This window comes from Brachionichthys hirsutus, chromosome 10 (genome assembly GCF_040956055.1).
Source record: "Brachionichthys hirsutus isolate HB-005 chromosome 10, CSIRO-AGI_Bhir_v1, whole genome shotgun sequence".
NCBI classification, from domain to species: domain Eukaryota; kingdom Metazoa; phylum Chordata; class Actinopteri; order Lophiiformes; family Brachionichthyidae; genus Brachionichthys; species Brachionichthys hirsutus.
The window spans coordinates 1212216-1230886 of record NC_090906.1 but is presented as its reverse complement, the minus strand read 5'-3'; the positions used below and the strand labels follow the sequence as shown (position 1 = coordinate 1230886).

The window sequence follows — 18671 nt, the reverse complement described above, 5'->3', positions numbered from 1 at the left end:
CACGGACCGGTACCGGGCCCGCGGACCGGCGTTTGGGGACCCCTGGTCTAACACACACAAACCGGTGCGGTGGAAGCTCGCTCGTGCTACCAGGCAGACGCTGCACTGCTCGGAGCTGGAAACCCATTTGGGGCGTCCATCAATGGCCATCGGTCCTTATAAGAGGCTGCCTGTTTGTTCCTCCATTACGGCTCTGAGTGGCTCCGTTTCTTGCCCAGCTCTGTAAACAGGGTGCCCATTAACATAGCGACCGTGTGTCTCTGTCTCTCGTCTTCAGGGCTTCGTTCGGCCTCTTGTCTCCATCACTCTCCCATTAAGGGCTTTCATATCCTGCTTGCGTCCAACTGGGCCTCAGTTTCTTAAAACGGGGTTCCTCATCAGGGGCTGAAAAGAGGGAGGATTGTGCTGAGCTGTGACTCTCCATCCCCCCCCCTGCTTCCTCCTCCACTCAGCTGCTACATGAACACTCAACATGTGGCTGCTGCTTCATTCTCGTCTCCGCCTTGCCATGCATTGGCCATTCATTTGAATCGTGAGTAAACGTGCACATGAAGCTCTGACGGATGCTGCAGCTGCACGGAACTCTTTGCCGGCGCCTGCGGTGCGAGCAGAACGCTAGCTAACGCCGCTGGTAGACATTTGCCTGCTTTTGACGTGTGTTTTTGGTCCAATGAGGGACGATCCAAGTGACGTTCCTGCATTGGCAGTCCGGTCTTGGGTACTTTTACTATAAATCCAATAATAAAATCTAATTATTTGATTTCTTGGCCTACATCAGTGGACGTCTGAGTTGAGACCATTTATCCGTGTTCTGGTCTACTGAGGCTGAATGGTCACAGTTCTTACCGCTGTGGCTTTAAGGCTTCCGACTGATGTCCCTCCTGGCATTACGACGAGTGACAGCATGCCTGAGTGTGTGTGTGTGTGTGTGTGTGGAAGAGCACGCCGGCCTCTTACCATGATGGTTGTAACCACAACAGTCCGGTTTTCCATTCCGGTGGTGTCATTTGGGAGTAACGGTGAGTCCTGGATCAGCACCAGTTTGTCTGCATCGTTCCAGTAGCCAATCTGAAAGAACATGTAACCTGTAACATACATGTACACATGTGTACTTATGTACATGTACACATGTGTACTTATGTACATGTACACATGTGTACTTATGTACATGTACACATGTGTACTTATGTACATGTAAACATGTGCACTTATGCATGTAAATGTAAACATGTGTACTTATGTACATGTAAACATGTGTACTTATGCAGGGTTCGAAGTTAACTTTAAATAAAAGTTAATCGGGTTCATGATAGAACTGCGGAATAGAGTTTAAAACGAGGGCAGAAAATCATTAGGACTTTTAAAAAAATCAAATCCGTTTTTCTTCTACAATTTTGAGTTTAAACTGCCTGCCCGAAACCATTTGATGGTTGCCCACAAATATTTAACTTGTTTTTTTCTCCCTCCTCAGTTGCCATTGATCCCCCTGTTATGCCGCAATCAAATAACTTACGTTGTGTTGACATGTTAAAGAAAGTTCTCCTGTATTTAGTTTTGATTTCGTGTCCAAACGTCTTGATAAAGTCATTCAAACGTAGATAGCAAATTGATCAAAGGACTTGTGAGAAGTTAGGCTAAATGCTAAAAACATGCACAACCACAACGACTTTACAATCTACGTTTGACAGGGTCTCGTGCTGGAATCCATTGAAGCTGACACCGTTGCTCGAGTCAGACGTCTGGGCTTTAGATGAAGTCGTAGGAAATTAAAAGGCTTCATAATAAAGCTGTTCGAGGTGGAGCTGCTGCGGAGTGAAGTTTAAAACTGTAGCAGAAAATCATTCGGACTTTAAAAATAATTTGAATGCGTCTTTCTTCTACAGTTTTGAGTTTAAACAAGATTTTTGTCCTCATAAATTTACCAATATCTATTATTCCCAAAGCCATTAATCCACGCTCACAGTTTTTAATCCGCCACATCATGCTGTGATTCCACTCTGAGGAAATAACATGGAATAATTTGCGCAGATGAAACCGAACCGGCGTTAAGACGTAAGATCCCATTTTCCAGATCCCCGCTGTGCGGCTTCTTTTCTGTCAAACGGCTATTTCGTGTTCAGCTGACATTCCCGCTATCTTCCCGAGTTCCTTCAGGGTCCAACTGACCGATTGGAACTGGCAGACATGTCATCCTCTGCTCAGGGAACGGCGACGGGACACACGGCGCCGCCTGTCCGGCGTGTGACTTCAAATAAAAAGCTCCACATATTCTGTCACACTCAAGCACTGATTGCGTAACAGAAAAGAACATTTGACAGCGACCAGAAGCAGCAATGAATCCGTCCGGCTGGAGACGCTGCCGACTGGCTGGCCAGCGGAGAGCTCTGATTGGCTGATGCCTTCCTCTGTGCTGCGGCATCAGGATGATTGAGCAACATGGAAAAGGTAGGAGCACACACACACACACACACACACACACACACACACACGCACACACACACACACAGTGTCCTGACAGAACCCTCGCTGTGCTGCAGGAAGTCAGGCCAAAGCAGCTTTTGATTGATGGGAACTCTTCCTCCTTCCCGCCCCCCCCGCCCCCCCCCTCTACCTTGATTGCTCTCTATTTCATTTCATCCTCTCGACGTCACTCTCTCTCTCTCTCTCTCTCTCTCTCTCCTTTTCCTATTTTCTGATTTTGCTCAGCAGACATCCGTCCTTTAGTTTAGTGGCAGGCAGCCGGAGAAGCTTTTTTACGATAATACAGCGTCGCGTGTCATCGCAGCCTCAGACGACTGGCGTGGCAGCAGAGCGCGTGCACTAAACACAGTCCGACTGACGGATATTCATCTGTGCTGCAGAGGGAAAGCAGAGTGTCGTGATGTTTTACCCGTCTGGGTCCATTATTCTTCAGCTCAAACACGTCCATCGTGTAGTTGACCCTGCGGCCGTAGTGATCAAACTGGACATTACCTGTTAATCCTTGCAACCGGACCTGCACACAGACGACACGCAAACAGCAACGTCACAGCAAATGCCTCAAGGTTGGAGGGAAATCTTTCACACATCAAAGGCCATTTTGGTCCGTTGTCAACAGAAGATGTTTACGAAAGCAGCTTTTTTTTTTTTTTTTTTTTTTACAATGAAACAAAGCAAACTGAGAACAGGGGGTGGAGTCACGCCAACCAGGAGGTTTAATAAAGAAGCTAGTAGCGGTTAGCAGCTGTCAAAGGAGGAGAACATCAAAGAAAACTCTGCAAGTTGGGGAGTCGTTGGAAGGTCTGGGAGTTCCTTACCCTCCAAACAGACGGGATCAACCGCCACATGACAGCCATGCTAAGCGATGCTAAGCTAAGTGTAGCGAAGTTACTGTCACTGATATTTCTTGTTCTTTAGGAGGTGCTACTTGATGCTTATGAGGAACGACCCCGCAGGCATCGATGCTGCTGCGTTTCACTCACCTGTTTGAGGGTGCGCTCCATGTCAAGGCCCTGGCTCCACGGGGCGGCCGGGTTGGCAAGACAGTCGCCTGCGTTCCCTCGCCTGGAAATGTCCACCTTCTGTCTGCGCATGTTCCTGAAGGCCTCGGCCATCACCATCACCCCGTCATAAGTCAACGCCGAGGTGTACTGGCAGGTGAGAGGTGGGGATGCAGGTCAAACAAGGGCAGTCTGGACACACCAGGTACGTGTGTGTGCAGCGCTGGAGGACACACACTTGAAGACGGCACGAAGCGAATTAAATGGGGATTCATTTGGACAGAATGTTCTGCTGTGTTTGCCGGTTAGATCTGCTTAAAAACAATCGACTGGAGGGGACCTGCGAGGCAAGACAGTTCGTCCTGAGGCCGTCCTACTAGCCGTTCTGCTCTGCTCGTTATTTTCTGCAATTGGAAAGGAGGAGGAGGGAAGAACATATTCCCCACAATGAAAGCCTCCTGGTTTCCTCAAACCGATGGTTGACCTGAATACTCAGTGTTGGCTCTGATTATTTCACCTCTCGCATGAAAGAAATCTAAATGCGTGAAATGGAGAGCGAGCAGATTTTGTTTTTGTCCAGCCGGGTAGCAGTATGGCGCTAATTACCCTGGCTAGCAGGAGTTCATTAACTTCGCCTCTGGCTTGGTTCATATCGCCCACTGCTCGTGACATCATGACTCGACGGGGATTGCGGTACTTTTCCCCGGATACTCTTTGATGAGCGGTCCGAAGTAGCACAAATACAAAACTGGAGGTTTGGGATGAGCCTACGAGCAGCTGGGAGCGTCTCCACAGACGAGGGGCGAAGGCCGGAGCTGTGCCGTAATAATTAGTTCCAAAGAGAATTGTTTTGCTTTTTTAGCAACTGACAGAAAATATTTTGTTGAACATTGATGTACTTTCCTTCACTTGAGTGAAGGTTGAAGGTATTGATCCCGTTGCTGATTCCGTTCCCGCTCTGATACTCTAGGCGTCTGAAATAGAGCCATTTTATCCAGCCAGGCGTAGCAGTTTAAACCAAACAATTGTATTTCCTATTTGGTCTAACTTTCTGCTGCTGAAAATAACATTTGATTTCCGTTAAAAACGACTTTAAAGAATCAGACGATTGTTGTTTAGCTGTTCTGTAGTGGTGCCCTAACAACACATGCAAAGATCTGACTAAGGCTTGAAACTGGTGGATGAGCCTAGCCTAGCCTAGCATAGCATAGCATAGCATAATCACTGAGTAGGTGATGATGCCTCGGCCAGATTTGGATTCAGTACACGTTCTTCTTGGGGGTTAGATCTGTAATTGGACACCCTCCGCGCTTGTGGAAATGTAACCACGGTTATAAAGCCGGTCCCAGAACCACGTTTGGTCCGTCTGGGCTCAGACGGGGTGATGAGTCGGCAGTTTGGTGGCCATATCTGTGCATGTGACCACAACAAGACCAACATGAAGCTTATAACACCACGTACAAATACAAGGATCCTTGAGCGGGTGTTTTGGGGTCGAGTACCTGATCCATGCAGCCTGGAATCTGTCATTAGTTCACGACCTGCAGATTCTGGGAACTTTGACGTTAAAATACGAAAAGAAAGCGACTCAGTGTGACTCCGGCTGTGGGGCAAACTTAATGGGCAACAACCAAATGGATTTCCATTAGAGAGAGAGAGAGCAATTAATCAAGAGATGGAGTGGGGATTGGGGATCACACACAAACACACACACACACACACACATACACACACACACCGTCACGTGGTCAGTTTTAATTTACACCAGCCCGATCCATCACACACACACACACACACACTTTTCTGAACGCACACTGTTTCCACTCCACTGGGTTAGAAATCTCAGATAACGATTTGCTCCGGGGGACGGCGCGCTGACCACCATGGCGTGAGAACGGAAAAGAAGGCGAATTGGGCCAGTCTGTCGTATGGGGACATACGGGTGGACGGAGCAGAGCAGCTGTCTCCCGCCGATGATGAGGAGGAGGAGGAGGATGGGTGTGCATGATCGTCTTTCTGTCTCGGCTGCTGCCGTGCGCCACGTTTGACTCTCATCACCTTCCTGCGCTGCAGCCATTCCTTTGTTCTCTGTTGCAGCAACCGACTGCCCCTGAATGCATCGCTGTAGCAACGTGCCCGCGCATGTTTTATACACGACAGCATAGAACTCACACAAACGGGCTGGAGGTAGACGTCGGATTCAACAGGACAATTTAAGAATTAAAGGGGAGAGAGTTTCAAATTGTTTCAAAATGTAAGTTCTGGATTTTATTTTGTGGCACAGCTTGGCCAGCATCTCTAGAACAATAATAATACTAATATTAATATTGAATAGTAATAAAACAATATTGACTATTAATAATAATACAAGAGTCATGCACAGGTCAACCAGGGCTGGACAGGAATTGAGAATTCTCCATTTGATTTGGTTTCCCGGATTCAGATCTTTTTTTGAACTGCAGTGTATCATTAAATATTAAACATAAATAAATACAGAACAGAAAAAAACTAGTTCAACCAATAACAGCTGCTTATTTTATGTTATTATCAATCACACTCCAGAGTGAATACTGCAATACTGTGTTTCTGGTTTTTCACTGAGCTCAAATCACAAGATGGAACAAAGTTCAGTTGTGACGCTGATCTGGGTTTGACGTGACGTACCTTGGGCGGGGCGTCCGAGCCCGGGTACTCCCTCTGGTCCAGCTTGTTCCAGCGTTGCATGAGTTTGATGACCATGGCGTTGCTGAAGTCGACCAGCTGGAAGCCCGTAACGTTGGCGCCGCCATGCATGAAGCGCTCCAGGTTGATGTCCTTAAATCCCTTTGAGGGCAGAGCAGACATGAGCCGAGCTGCAGCAGCGCTCGATCGGCACTGACGTAAAAGCAGGCGAGAAACGCATGGTGGTCCGGGACCAAACATAAATACACCTCCGATGTCGGACGGCAACCGTTCTCATCGCTTTGCATTCAAGGATTTGATCCAAACATTCAAAGCAAAGGTGCAAATATTCTCAGTTAAACCATAGTTTTAACACACATGTCCCACGCCGGCCCTAAGGACGCCCCAGGGGACGAGGCGAATTTACTGAATTTGTAAAAGGTAATTGACGAGGCTTTGTTGATCTTATTTAGACAAATAAATCATCTTATTTTTTTTATATTGCTCTCATTTCCAAAATACGGCTGTCTAGCGGCAAAACTAGCTAGCTAGCTAACGGAAACAGCAGGTGCCAGAGCTAAGGTGATGTAATGAGAAGGACACAAGGACACAAACAAGGAAGCCATCAAAATAGATTCTCGCTCACCAGGTTGGCCATGATGTAATGGTAGCCTTTGACGTGTTTCCCGACGCTGACAATCTGCGGGGGGGGGGGCACAATAAGTACATTAAATGATGCGTTTCACAAGCAAGTGTGTGCGTCATGACACACTGCGACCATAGAAGACGGTGACGTCCAAAGAGTAAACAGGAAGTAAACACTTCACGCCTTCAACGGCAGGACAATGCTGCTCGACACGGCGCACACAAAACGCAGAGCTGACATCTGCTGGGAAATCCCAGTGGACGTCCAGTTAATGTTTGTGTGAGCGAAGCTGAATAAACGCTGAGAGGCGGGTCGGTTCCCATTAGCCCAGGCTGACTGCAGGTGGGCGAACAGCTGCAATGGATGAAATATGAAAATGTCTCTTCACAATTTGTGGCCACAGCAAAGATCAGGCTTCAGTCAACGCTGCCTGGAGGCGGGAAGAGCTTGTGTCGGCTCCAGCTTTGAAATCACAAAGGTTATGTACAGGCGCTAGCCGAGTTACGACCGAGATCGCGTCACCTATAAGCTTTGTTAAAAAGGAAAGTCTTTAGTCTACTCTTGAACATAGAGATGGTGTCTGCCTTACGAACCGAAACAGGGAGCTGATTCCACAATAAAGGGGCTTGAAAAATGTTAACTAACATGAAGACAAACATTAAACTGCGTTGGGACCTTTGGTGGATCTTCGTTTTGGACCCACGGTGTTACCAGTAGTCGATTCGTGTACGAAGGGAAAGAATTGATTGTCAGACACGGTAACTTTTCACCATTTGGGTTCGGAACGCCAAACCGGCTTCATCCGTGTGCTGCGCTGATGTGATTCACACGCGGGCGTGGCCTTATTCAGACAGGACAGGAGCGCCACGGACACAACTACAGCACTCCTGTGACATTGTCCCTCTGGTGTGAGACAGAACAGAGTCGCTGCTGGATGACTTTAAAATTCATTTTGACATTGAAACCTAAAATACTGACCTTCGCAGACTAGTCTGTCAGTGAATCGCTTATTTCTCATCAGGCTCGAGGCACTGGAGCCTTTTTCCTTTCACTCGATGACGAAAGCAAAACGGCACACGTGTTTGAAAGAACCTGCTTTTGTGTCTTTTCATATATTTAATTCAAACTAACATCCGGTGGCTTAGGAGTCTTTGTTAATATGCAGATACGGATGCTTGGTCGTGGATCAGGACCATTTGGCGACAGAACGACAGGAAGACGGGCAGATGTTCTGAGCATGCCCGGACCCGGATGCCAGGACAGGACACACATCTGCAAAGTAAAGGTTGGCGCTGTGGCAGATGTCACAGCGTTTGATTTCCTGAATTACCGAACAATTACAGCGACGCCAGTCGCCCCGGGGAAGATGGAGGGAAAAGGAGGAAAGCAGACATCGCATTCCGAGTGTGCTTGTGCCAAATCACGCCACCTGAGATAAGAGCAGACTGTTTTCAAGATCAAAAAGTTCTAATTAGCGCAGCTATAATCCAAAAAACAGGAGGGGAAAAAACAAACATCAGTGTCTTTGAAGAAATTACATCTCTGGCATCCTGTAATTGCATTTCAGAGACTTTAAATAAAGCCAGCAATTAAGGGGATCACTATTCTTTTATGGTACTAATAAAAATATATTTTCCTCGGACAGATTATCTTCTCTCTGTTGCCTTTCCAACAATGCTATAATAATAATATAACATTAATCGGTCGTGCTACTTTACTATCACGCCACGGTAGCCTTACCTGTTCCAGCATGTTCTGAAGTCTCTCCGCCTCCAGGTCGATGACGAACTTCTTCTCCTGCCGCCGGTCCAGATCTTCCAGCAGCCGTCTGTAGCTGGCGTCGTTGAAGCTTTCGACACAGATGGCGCTGACCTGCCAGCTGTTTTGCCCCGCCTTCTCCATGATGGCCTGCAGAATGGCGTATCCTGACTCGGCCAAGCAGGGATCACAAAAACAGATTTGGCGTTGCATGGATGCAGCTTATAGTGTTGTCACCGTGGTCATTTTTTCAGGTTCATGTCAAATACAGCGTGGAAATCTAGCAAAGCGCTCTGGTTCTGCCCCACCTGTCGCTGTACGTGGGACACGCCTCTCAGCTCGGTGTTAGCGCTGTGACTCATCATAGACGGTTTAAGAACAACATGGATTCATTAACGGTTTCAAATGTTGCGTTGTTTTTACATTAAAAAGCAGAACCCCACATTAAATGTGTTAGAAATGCCCAGAGATGGTGCTAAAGGCTATCCAGCACGCTATCCACCCTGCACAATCACTTCCTGGACGCTCCTGTCCATCAAATGTTGACTCATTTTCATCAGTTGGTGTTCTGGAGCTGGCAAACCAAAGCTTTCAAAGGTTCCCTGAACACCTCTTCGTTCTCTCCCATATTGGGACTGATGTAAATGAGGCGGCTATATTCCCGTCTGAAATATGGCACCAGACCACACAGCATCAGAAAACCGGTTGATCATAATTATATTCCAAACTGGCTTTAGTTGACACAGTAAATATCTATTTACTGACAAAAAGACTCTTTCCCATCTAACAGAAATTGCGCTGAAGCAAACTCCTCTGAAGCTTTATCTCTGGGCCGGCTTCCAAACAGATCCTGGCTTCCGGTCCAGTCGGGAACACAAGTTTGGATAGAAGCACTTTGGCTGTCAGGTTTGTGTACACAGAAGAAGAGTGTCAGAGAGGAAACGAGGGAGCTGTGTGGGCGACTGTCCTCCAGCAGGAACAGATGTCCCCCTTAAACGGCCCCTCCTGGTGGCCGTCACAATCTGGCACCCCATCTCCCTTTGCTCCCAATTAGTGGATTAACCTGTGCTCCGGCAACCCGGCTTGCTCTCCACCTTCCCCTTCGCCTCCCCAGCCCTCGCTCCCCATCAGAGGGGTGGCGGCCCTGCTGATCGACACACTTCCAACAAACACACAAATGTGAACATTTTTCTTTTTTTCATAGTTTTAACAGAGGGAAAATGGGAAGGGCATTCCTGGGGAGGCGTTCAGACATTTATCAGATGACTTTAGAGGCATGGAGGGCGAGGAATGTGAAATAGATGTCCTAAAGTGGATTTAAAATGTTTATGGTCGACAGCAACACGGCCCCAAATCCCTAAAGCTACTATTTGATCCAATTTATTAAAATGAAAATTACTGCATTTGTAGTTTGTGACCACCTGATAGCTCAATTAACAGCCAATAACAGAACAAGAAATAATCTTCCTGAACTGTTGCTAGAGCTTTGCTTAGCATGTTTAGCATTTACAATCATCTTAGTGCTTCTCAATTATTTGAAACCCCCTTATTAACATTGTTTTTAATTTACATTAAATTAAAATACATAAATTAAATCCTTATTTAAACTACAATTTTTTTTTGCCCAACTGAACCATTTGATACTTAAAAATAAAATAAAACAAAAAATAATAAATTAAAATTGATCAGCAACATTAACTCATATATATTTTAACTTGCTCGTCACCGTGAAGTCAAGCGCTCCAGACGCTGCGTCATATTTCCTCGTCTTAGCTTCCGGTTGTTTCGCTACCTCCGTCTCTCCTTTCTTCACTGTTAGATATGTTTCCATGCCGTCTATTGTGGGGTTCGTTCGTTCACTGACTGGACATTAAGTCATAACTTGTCTTTGCCGTGGGCGCGGTGAAAATACAGACATTCACCATAGAGCTAATACACCCTGCGCACACGCTGACAATGAAAGCGCCACTGCCACCTACTGTAGTGGATGTGCAATTACACTTTAATCTAGTACATCGGCAAAAGAGAAGCATGCTCCTCGGAAGGTTATGCGCGCCCCCCCCCTTGCCATCGCACTGCTCCCCCCCAACACATGTTCGATCTGAACATGTGTCGGAGGGGGGCGCTCATTCTTAGGATCAGCTTTTACACATTTCATCCATTTCATGTGGTTTTCTTTGCCATTTTTAAACCAGCGGCGCCGTCCGTCTGTGCGTTGGATTTTAGGTGTGAAGGCATTAGTCATCAGTCCATCAACCAAGCGCATGTTCACACCCAAAGGAGGACAACCCAAAAACAGAAAAATGACTCCGAGTGTTTTCAAGGCATTCATCGTGCTGAGCTCTCGGAGTCTGAACCCTTTATTTCCTTATCTTGACATTCGCTTTGCTGCGTTTGGATCTCTCTTCCCATGCAGGGCCTGCAGACGGATGGAAGCTGGGGTGAAATCTGACAGGCTTTCTTATTACTGCTCAAAGTGTCCCTACGGCTAGACAGAACTGAGCGCAGTCTCTGAAGTCACGTGTTTCCAGGTCACCAACGGCTCCCTCAGGAGCCGAAGCTACTTTGCTGCTGATCTTGGCCGAAGCGGTTTCAGACAAATGAGCAGCTGATGTCTCATTGTGAAGAAGAACCGCAGTTTTCCTCACCAAAGAGGGTTTCTCATTGGTCGATGGGTAGAAGTCAGTACCACGTAACCACGGGAACGAGATGCCTGCCGTCGGGGTGTGTTGAGGTTCAAGGTTTGCTTGAGTTATTTTCCTACACACAATGCATTAAAGCTCAGAGCTGTCATCCGTTCACGAGCGCAGCCCCTGATTGGTCAATAGACTCCAGGCAGAGGACACACAAGATGTCCGCTCGCTCGATCACAATTGTCCCTGTCAGAAAACATACCAACAATAACAGCAACCGAAAAACCACCTGGACGTGCCATTCTTTCACTGTGGGGGGAACAAATCCACCCTGTCCCAGCCCTCTGCGCCCCCCACGGCAGATCCTGGGAGCCACGGGGAGGGGCCTTTTGAACCTCAAGGAAACGGGACACACCGTTTTACTTCCACCTTTCAATAAACCACTAAAATCCAGCAAACAGCATCAGACGGTTTCCCGTAAGGACGTGGCATCCCATCATACGTGCCACGTGGAGCATGCAAAAGGGCCAGCTGATTACCAGCTGATGAACGCGTCGCCCTGCGGCTGCGTGCGGCACAGCAGCCAGCCGCAATCAGCGTCAGAGCCACGGGCCGGAGGGCCGGCTGCACCGGAGCGGACCTGGACCTGGACGCTGGGCGGAAGCAGCCGCAGCGCCTGGAGAGGATCTGGCTGAATTCTGCCTCGTCTTCCCTTCCCGTCGTCCCGTCCTCAGACGGCGTGATGCAAGCTGTCAGTCTTTATCTTCCTCGCCTCCACCCATCCTCCGCCCTCATTTCCTTCTCGCCTCTTTCTCTTCAAAGGGCACACAGGGATGCTTTTAAAAGGAGGCATTCCGCCTCCTCATCTGCTGGAGAAAGATTGCCTCGTCTCCTTCGCGTCTCCTGCACTATGTTGCTTCCTTCATGGTTCTCTCCTCTTTCCTCTCTGTTTTCTCTTTCTCCTTTCATGTACTTTCATGTACTTTATTTATTCTCCAGCTCGCTATTGTCTTCCTTCCTCTCTTCCATTTCATCTCCCTCTATCTCTCCTCCTCTTCCTTCCCCCCCCTTGATTGTTGACTTTTGTCTCCCCTCTTTCCTTACCTTTTCCTATCCTATCGTTTCCTATCCTATCCTATCCTATCCTATTGAATCCTATCATAATCGTATCGTATCCTATCGTATCCTATCGTATCCTATCGTATCCTATCGTATCCTATCGTATCCTATCGTATCCTATCGTATCCTATCGTATCCTATCGTATCCTATCGTATCCTATCGTATCCTATCGTATCCTATCGTATCCTATCCTATCCTATCCTATCCTATCCTATCCTATCCTATTGAATCCTATCATAATCGTATCCTATCCTATCCTATCCTATCCTATCGTATCCTATCGTATCCTATCCTATCCTATCCTAACCCACCCCATTGTTTTCACTCCTTTCCCTTCCACTCTCCTGCTTGTTTCTATTCCCCTTATTTTATATAATCCTTAGTCTCGTCTCGTCTCGTCTCCTCTCAGACTGGCATCAGTTGACCGGGTTCATCCACGTCTGAGCCGATTTTACATCAGTCAGTTGCGGAGGAAGGTAAAAATAAATCCTCGGGCTGCCTCCTGCAGACAAAGGCGTCAGGGTTTCTAAACAAGCCCTGACATTCATGTTTGGCTGTACGGTGCAGTCATGTACAGTGAAGCTACGCTAACGGGTGCTCAATCACCTAACAAAGACGGAGGAGCTCATGACACATCTGAGACACAGCGATCTCAACACAGCTGGAGCGCCTCTTCATCTTCATCACACTGACTGTGCAGGAAATTCAAAAATAATAATATGAATCTCAAGGACGGTGGCTAAGCTCTTGAAGTAATAGAGGATCTGTGTTTAGCTTTTCCAGCCCATCATGGAAAGAAGACCTCGTGAATTTCGGGACTGGGAAAATGCAGGAAATCTCTTTGAGGAGTTCCCAGTTAGCAAAGCAGTTTACAAGAGATTAGATAAAACCAACAGACCTGTAAGACAATGACTACAATGACTACAGCTAGCATAGCTAGATAGCGCTTCCTGATCATTAAAGGCAACACATACTGTATTTTCCAGACTATGAGTCGCACGTTTTTCCCATAGTTTCATTTCAGGCTGGTCCTGAAACTTGTACTCTGGCTGAGCTCCAAGGTGAGGAGGACTCCGCTTCGAGGATGCAACCGAGGAAGAGTTTGAGACTCTGATAGACTTTTGTCGGAGACGAGCAAAGTATTACTAACACAAGAAGAAAAGGAATTCCGAAAATGAAGACGAAGCCGAGGAGTTAGCTGGGCTGACAATAGAGCGCCTAGCAGAGTCGATGCGACTTTAAATATCACACCACAGGATCGTAAACACTCTCTGCTGTCATGGACCATCGATCTTGAAGCCGTAGCATTGCCAGGATGGGGCTTCTGGTAACCTAAATGTCAGGTTGTGTATCCTCCACCCGCCTCTGGGGTGTTTTTGGGGAGCACTTGATCAGATATGAGTCGCTTTTGCGGCGAGGAGTAGGCTTTTTGCTCAGTCATGCGTGGAAACATTGAGATAAGAGAAAAAGAAGCAGGGAGCGAGTGGCTCTAAAGGGAGGTTGTCTTGATGCGGTCCTCACTCTGTTGCCCCCGTGCAGCCAATCTGCTCATCTACTGCGTTCCCTGCAGCAGCACAGAGAAAGAACGAAAACCTCTGACTGCCTCCTGGAAAATGTATGAAAGGGAGATGCGATCCAGCCAGTCGCCCATATCCATTCTGTCTTGTAATGGAAATGTGACACGGAGGGTTGAGCACGTACAAACCTATTGACTGTCTGGGTGTGTGTGTGTGTGTGTGTGTGTGTGTGTGTGTGTGTGTGTGTGGCGAGAGGCCAAGATGAAAAGGGAAAAAAAAAATTCAAAAAGAGAAAAACATCAGGAATGAGATAATCGTATGGTCCTCGTCCTCCGGTGGGCGAATCGAGCCAAGCAAACAAATCTAGCGGGACGTCCAGCAGCTAACAGCAGCTGCATGGACATATTGATCGCCCGGTCGCCCAGGGGCATGTGGGCAAATTACCCAGCCATTATTGTGAAGACAAATCACGTGTGTGTGTCATGTAGGGGTCAAAGAAACCCCAGCGGCAGGAGCGTCTCATCCCTCTGAATATCTTTAGGGTATATATGTATGCTTTATATACTAACACAAAGTACATCAGTGTTTTATGCTACAACTATTGTCCCCATCCTCCCATGATGCTCTGCTGCTTGCAGTTCTACTTACCGCACAACAGCATCCTCTTAAATGTGCTGTAATCCAATAGGATTTCTCCCACGCTGTGCGACACTAACGCTGCGGATCAGCGTTCACGTTTCGCCATAAATTTAACACGTGCATATTTCAAAAGGTCATTCCGGAGGAAAACCCCCCCAAAACATCTGAGAAGCACATTCTAAGGTGGAGGGAATTGGTGTGGACACAAATGGCAGCTGTCTTCACCAAGTCTCTGCCCACGTGTGTGATGAAGGGCCATTAGCGTGAATGCTGGCAACATGGAGAATGAGTCCATCGCTCACCTCGGTCGGTGTCGTACAAGAAGACAAACTTGTTCCAGTCGTAGTGGTCGAGCAGCGACAGCAGAGCCCCCCGGATGGAAGGCCTCAGCTGCAGGGTGAACTGGCTCTCGCCCTCGGTGGGGAAGCTCGGCGTGATGAGGGAGATGTGGAGGGCGCTGCAGAAGGACGTCAACGTGTGGACCGAGCGCTTGTCGTACAGGCCGAAGATGGCGAAGACACCGCGGGAGTATTGGGAGCAAACTGGAGAAGAAGACGAGAGAAAGCCGTGAGTGAATCAGACAGAGGTCGAGGAGAAGATATGAGGACTTTGAAGGGATTTACACGCGTTGAAGGTCAAGAGTAGACTTAAAGAGGGCCTGGGAGGAACGCCTCATTCCACCTACATTATTTCTTTAGCATCATTTCTAATTCTTAATCCCAATGCTTTGGTTTGCATCTTTTTGGGTTTATTCTGACCTTCCTTTCCCACTTTGTCGTTGGCTCATTCTTTCATACATTTTCAATAACCAAACAGTCGATGGTAGAAACATGGCGGAAGATGAAATCTGTCGTTTGGGGGATAAAACACGGGTTTAGTTATTTTGATTAGATTTTTCCGTGAACCGAGCGAATCAGTTTACTCTCAAACAGCCAATTTCTCCCGTGAAAACTTCCATCTATGGGACAGGAATCTTGGCGTGATACCTGTACGCCGATGGCGGTGCTCACGAAGCTATGCTGCAGTTCTCTTAGGATGAAGATGAAAAGGTGAGCATTAATAGGCATCACGCTCGACAAACGCCTGAACGGATCATGAAGACAAAAGGCGGATCAGCGCTTTGAATGACGGCTGATGGCTGCGAGACGCAGTGTGGGAATCACCTCGGTGATAAATCCTCGGCGGCGTGACTGGAGACGGAACAACAAACCATTATCCCTCTGATTACCACTTTAAATCCGTCCTGGAGAAGCGCTGAGACAGAGATCAACACCAAACGGATTCGTGTCCTCTGACGCTTTCGTCTCCAAAGTCGCTCGGTTCCCTCGTTTAGACAGCAACGGCAACACAAACATCCCCGGGCCCTGCAGGGAATCCCTCGCCTCGTTGCTGCGTGGACATATCCTAGAGGACAGATCCCCGTTAATGAAACAAGCTGCGCCGCTTCACGCCATCGACACGGCGCACAACCTGCACTCAGTGCTTTTGTATCGGACGGACTTTTGAGTGAAACGGAAACGACACAAGGCGCTCGGGGAGGCCTCTCTCGTTACGGAAAGGTTTGGCTGTCGACCAGCGCTGCGCGACAATTGCCCAGTTTTTTTACACACGAGAAGTCAAAGGAAAGATGATGAGCAACCTCTGCCGCTTCCCGGGTACGAAGAGAATCCGAGTGGGCGGCAAATTGGAGGGAGAACTCGAGAAGCTCCTCTTGTTAGAGGAAAATGCCGGCCGGGGGGACGCACAAGGAGGCTGCAGCACTTCACTACAGAGACAGAGCATGTTCTGATCCACCTGCAGCCCCCCGAAACCAAAGAGACGACATTCAGAGAGAAGGGGACGCCACACTTCTTGCTAAAGTCTATAGAGGTGCCAGAATCTACCGGGGAAAACACTCGGGACGGTGCTGTGGCTGGTTTCATTGCAATGTGACAGCTAACATTTGCTCTTCCCCTGGCCGTGAATTATTTAAAGTGTTGGTGGAGGACCACAGACACACACACACACACACACACGCACACACACATGCACGCACACACGCACACACAGAAATAGTTTGAATAAATGGAAACACAGCAAATCTTTTCATACTGTGTACTTTTATTCCCTCCTCCGCCAAGCAGGTTATGTTCTTGTCTGTCTGTCTGACTGTTAGCAAGATAACTCAAAGAGGTCCTGGACGGATCGCGATGAAATTCTCAGTAAATGTTGGGAATGTCACAGGAAAACATGATATAATGATGATGATCCAGAAGAGATCCTGGATTCTTGATCACTTTAAAGTCTTTGGTAACATCGCAGTCAATGGAGCTTCAAAAGTTGTTCCTGAATAACTCGGTTGAATATAAACCGATGTTTATGGAATTTGACACGTAGGGTGGGGGTCTCTATGTCACCACCGAATTTCAAGTGGATCGGATCCGGATTGCGGATACCGTTGCTGTCTTTAAAAAATAAATGGGGGTACAGTTGCGTTTGGAAGGATTACGGAACTATTACGGTCTAAAGTAGGTCTAATGTAGGTCTAACGTAGGTCTAAGGTAGGTCTAATGTAGGTCTAACGTAGGTCTAACGAAGATCTAACATAGGTCTAAGGTAGGTCTAACGTAGGTCTAAGGTAGGTCTAATGTAGTTCTAACGTAGGTCTAAAGTAGGTCTAACGTAGGTCTAACATTGGTCTAACGTAGGTCTAAAGTAGGTCTAATGTAGGTCTAACGTAGGTCTAAGGTAGGTCTAATGTAGGTCTAACATAAGTCTAAGGTAGGTCTAGCGTAGGTCTAACGTAGATCTAACGTAGATCTAACGTAGGTCTAACGTAGGTCTAACATAGGTCTAAGGTAGGTCTAGCGTAGGTCTAACGTAGATCTAACGTAGATCTAACGTAGGTCTAACGTAGGTCTAACATAGGTCTAAGGTAGGTCTAGCGTAGGTCTAACGTAGATCTAACGTAGATCTAACGTAGATCTAACGTAGGTCTAACATAGGTATAAGGTAGGTCTAGCGTAGGTCTAACGTAGATCTAACGTAGATATAACGTAGGTCTAAGGTAGGTCTAACGTAGATCTAACGTAGATATAACGTAGGTCTAAGGTAGGTCTAACGTAGATCTAACGTAGGTCTAACATAGGTATAAGGTAGGTCTAGCGTAGGTCTAACGTAGATCTAACGTAGATATAACGTAGGTCTAAGGTAGGTCTAGCGTAGGTCTAACGTAGGTCTAACCCTGACGTAGATCTAGCGTAGGTCTAACGTAGATATAACGTAGGTCTAACGTACAGTAGATCCCATTACATTTTGAGAATGCTCTCTGAGTCCTTTTCTAGTTTTATCTATATGTGCTCAAACCTGATAATGTAAAGTCGTGCACAAGAAGATTTCAACAGTCGTTTGGAGGAGAGTCTGACGCAGCTTAAAAACATGCACAGAGCCCACAAGGTCCACTGTGCGTGTGTGTGTGTGTGTGCGTGTGTGTGTGTGCATGTGTGTGTGTGTCAGGTGAAGGCTCACAGGATTTGTTGTAGAGAAAGCATTCACTCAACCAAGAAAGGAGTCCAGAGGTGGAGAATCCACGCAGCCCACTGATGTCCCCCGAAGGGATGGGGAGATGTGCACACACACACACACACAGACACACACACACACACACACAGACACACACACACACAGACACACACACACACATGCACACACACATGCACGCACACACGCACACACAGAAATAGTTTGAATAAAAATGCACGGAGGAGAAAACCTTCCAGCTGAGACGGAAACCTCCAACTTTGCCCCCCCCCCCCTCCCCCCCTGCTGTGTCTCACTCCACCCGGCTTTAACTCATCAGCATATTTTCAGCTGAATCGGTAAGTACATCAAACGCTCCGCTAAAACAACCACGACAACCATTTCTGCTGCTGCTGAACACGCTAAGTTCCAGATGCAGCCCCTGAAGCTGAAGTATCTTCTGACGTATTCAGAGGCGATAGCTTCAAGGTCACGTTGCATCCAAGAGCTGCCAATGAGGAGAATTTACCAGCTGATGCTGAAACTACAGGAGACGCCAACTGGGAGCGCCGATGATGTCATCCACCTCAGGAAGGAGGAAGGAAGTTATCACAAACCAACGGAGATTGGAGATACACTCGTCGTTCCACAACCCACAACCCTGAATGACCTACCAGCGTCAACGTTTTATTTAATGCACAATGTCCCAACCTCTTTGCT

General features: G+C 47.5%; 1 protein-coding gene across 1 annotated transcript in view; it reads right to left on the bottom strand.

The window, feature by feature from the left end:
* The window catches only part of gria4b (glutamate receptor, ionotropic, AMPA 4b), a 59504-nt gene that overhangs the window by 20422 nt on the left and 20411 nt on the right, over nucleotides 1–18671 (bottom strand). The window contains exons 3-9 of the mRNA XM_068744496.1: nucleotides 14756–14995; nucleotides 8527–8711; nucleotides 6787–6840; nucleotides 6144–6302; nucleotides 3462–3629; nucleotides 2891–2995; nucleotides 958–1068 (exon numbers count right to left, since the gene is read on the bottom strand). Coding sequence (XP_068600597.1) covers nucleotides 958–1068; nucleotides 2891–2995; nucleotides 3462–3629; nucleotides 6144–6302; nucleotides 6787–6840; nucleotides 8527–8711; nucleotides 14756–14995 — 1022 coding nt within the window. The remainder of the gene's footprint in view (nucleotides 1–957; nucleotides 1069–2890; nucleotides 2996–3461; nucleotides 3630–6143; nucleotides 6303–6786; nucleotides 6841–8526; nucleotides 8712–14755; nucleotides 14996–18671) is intronic.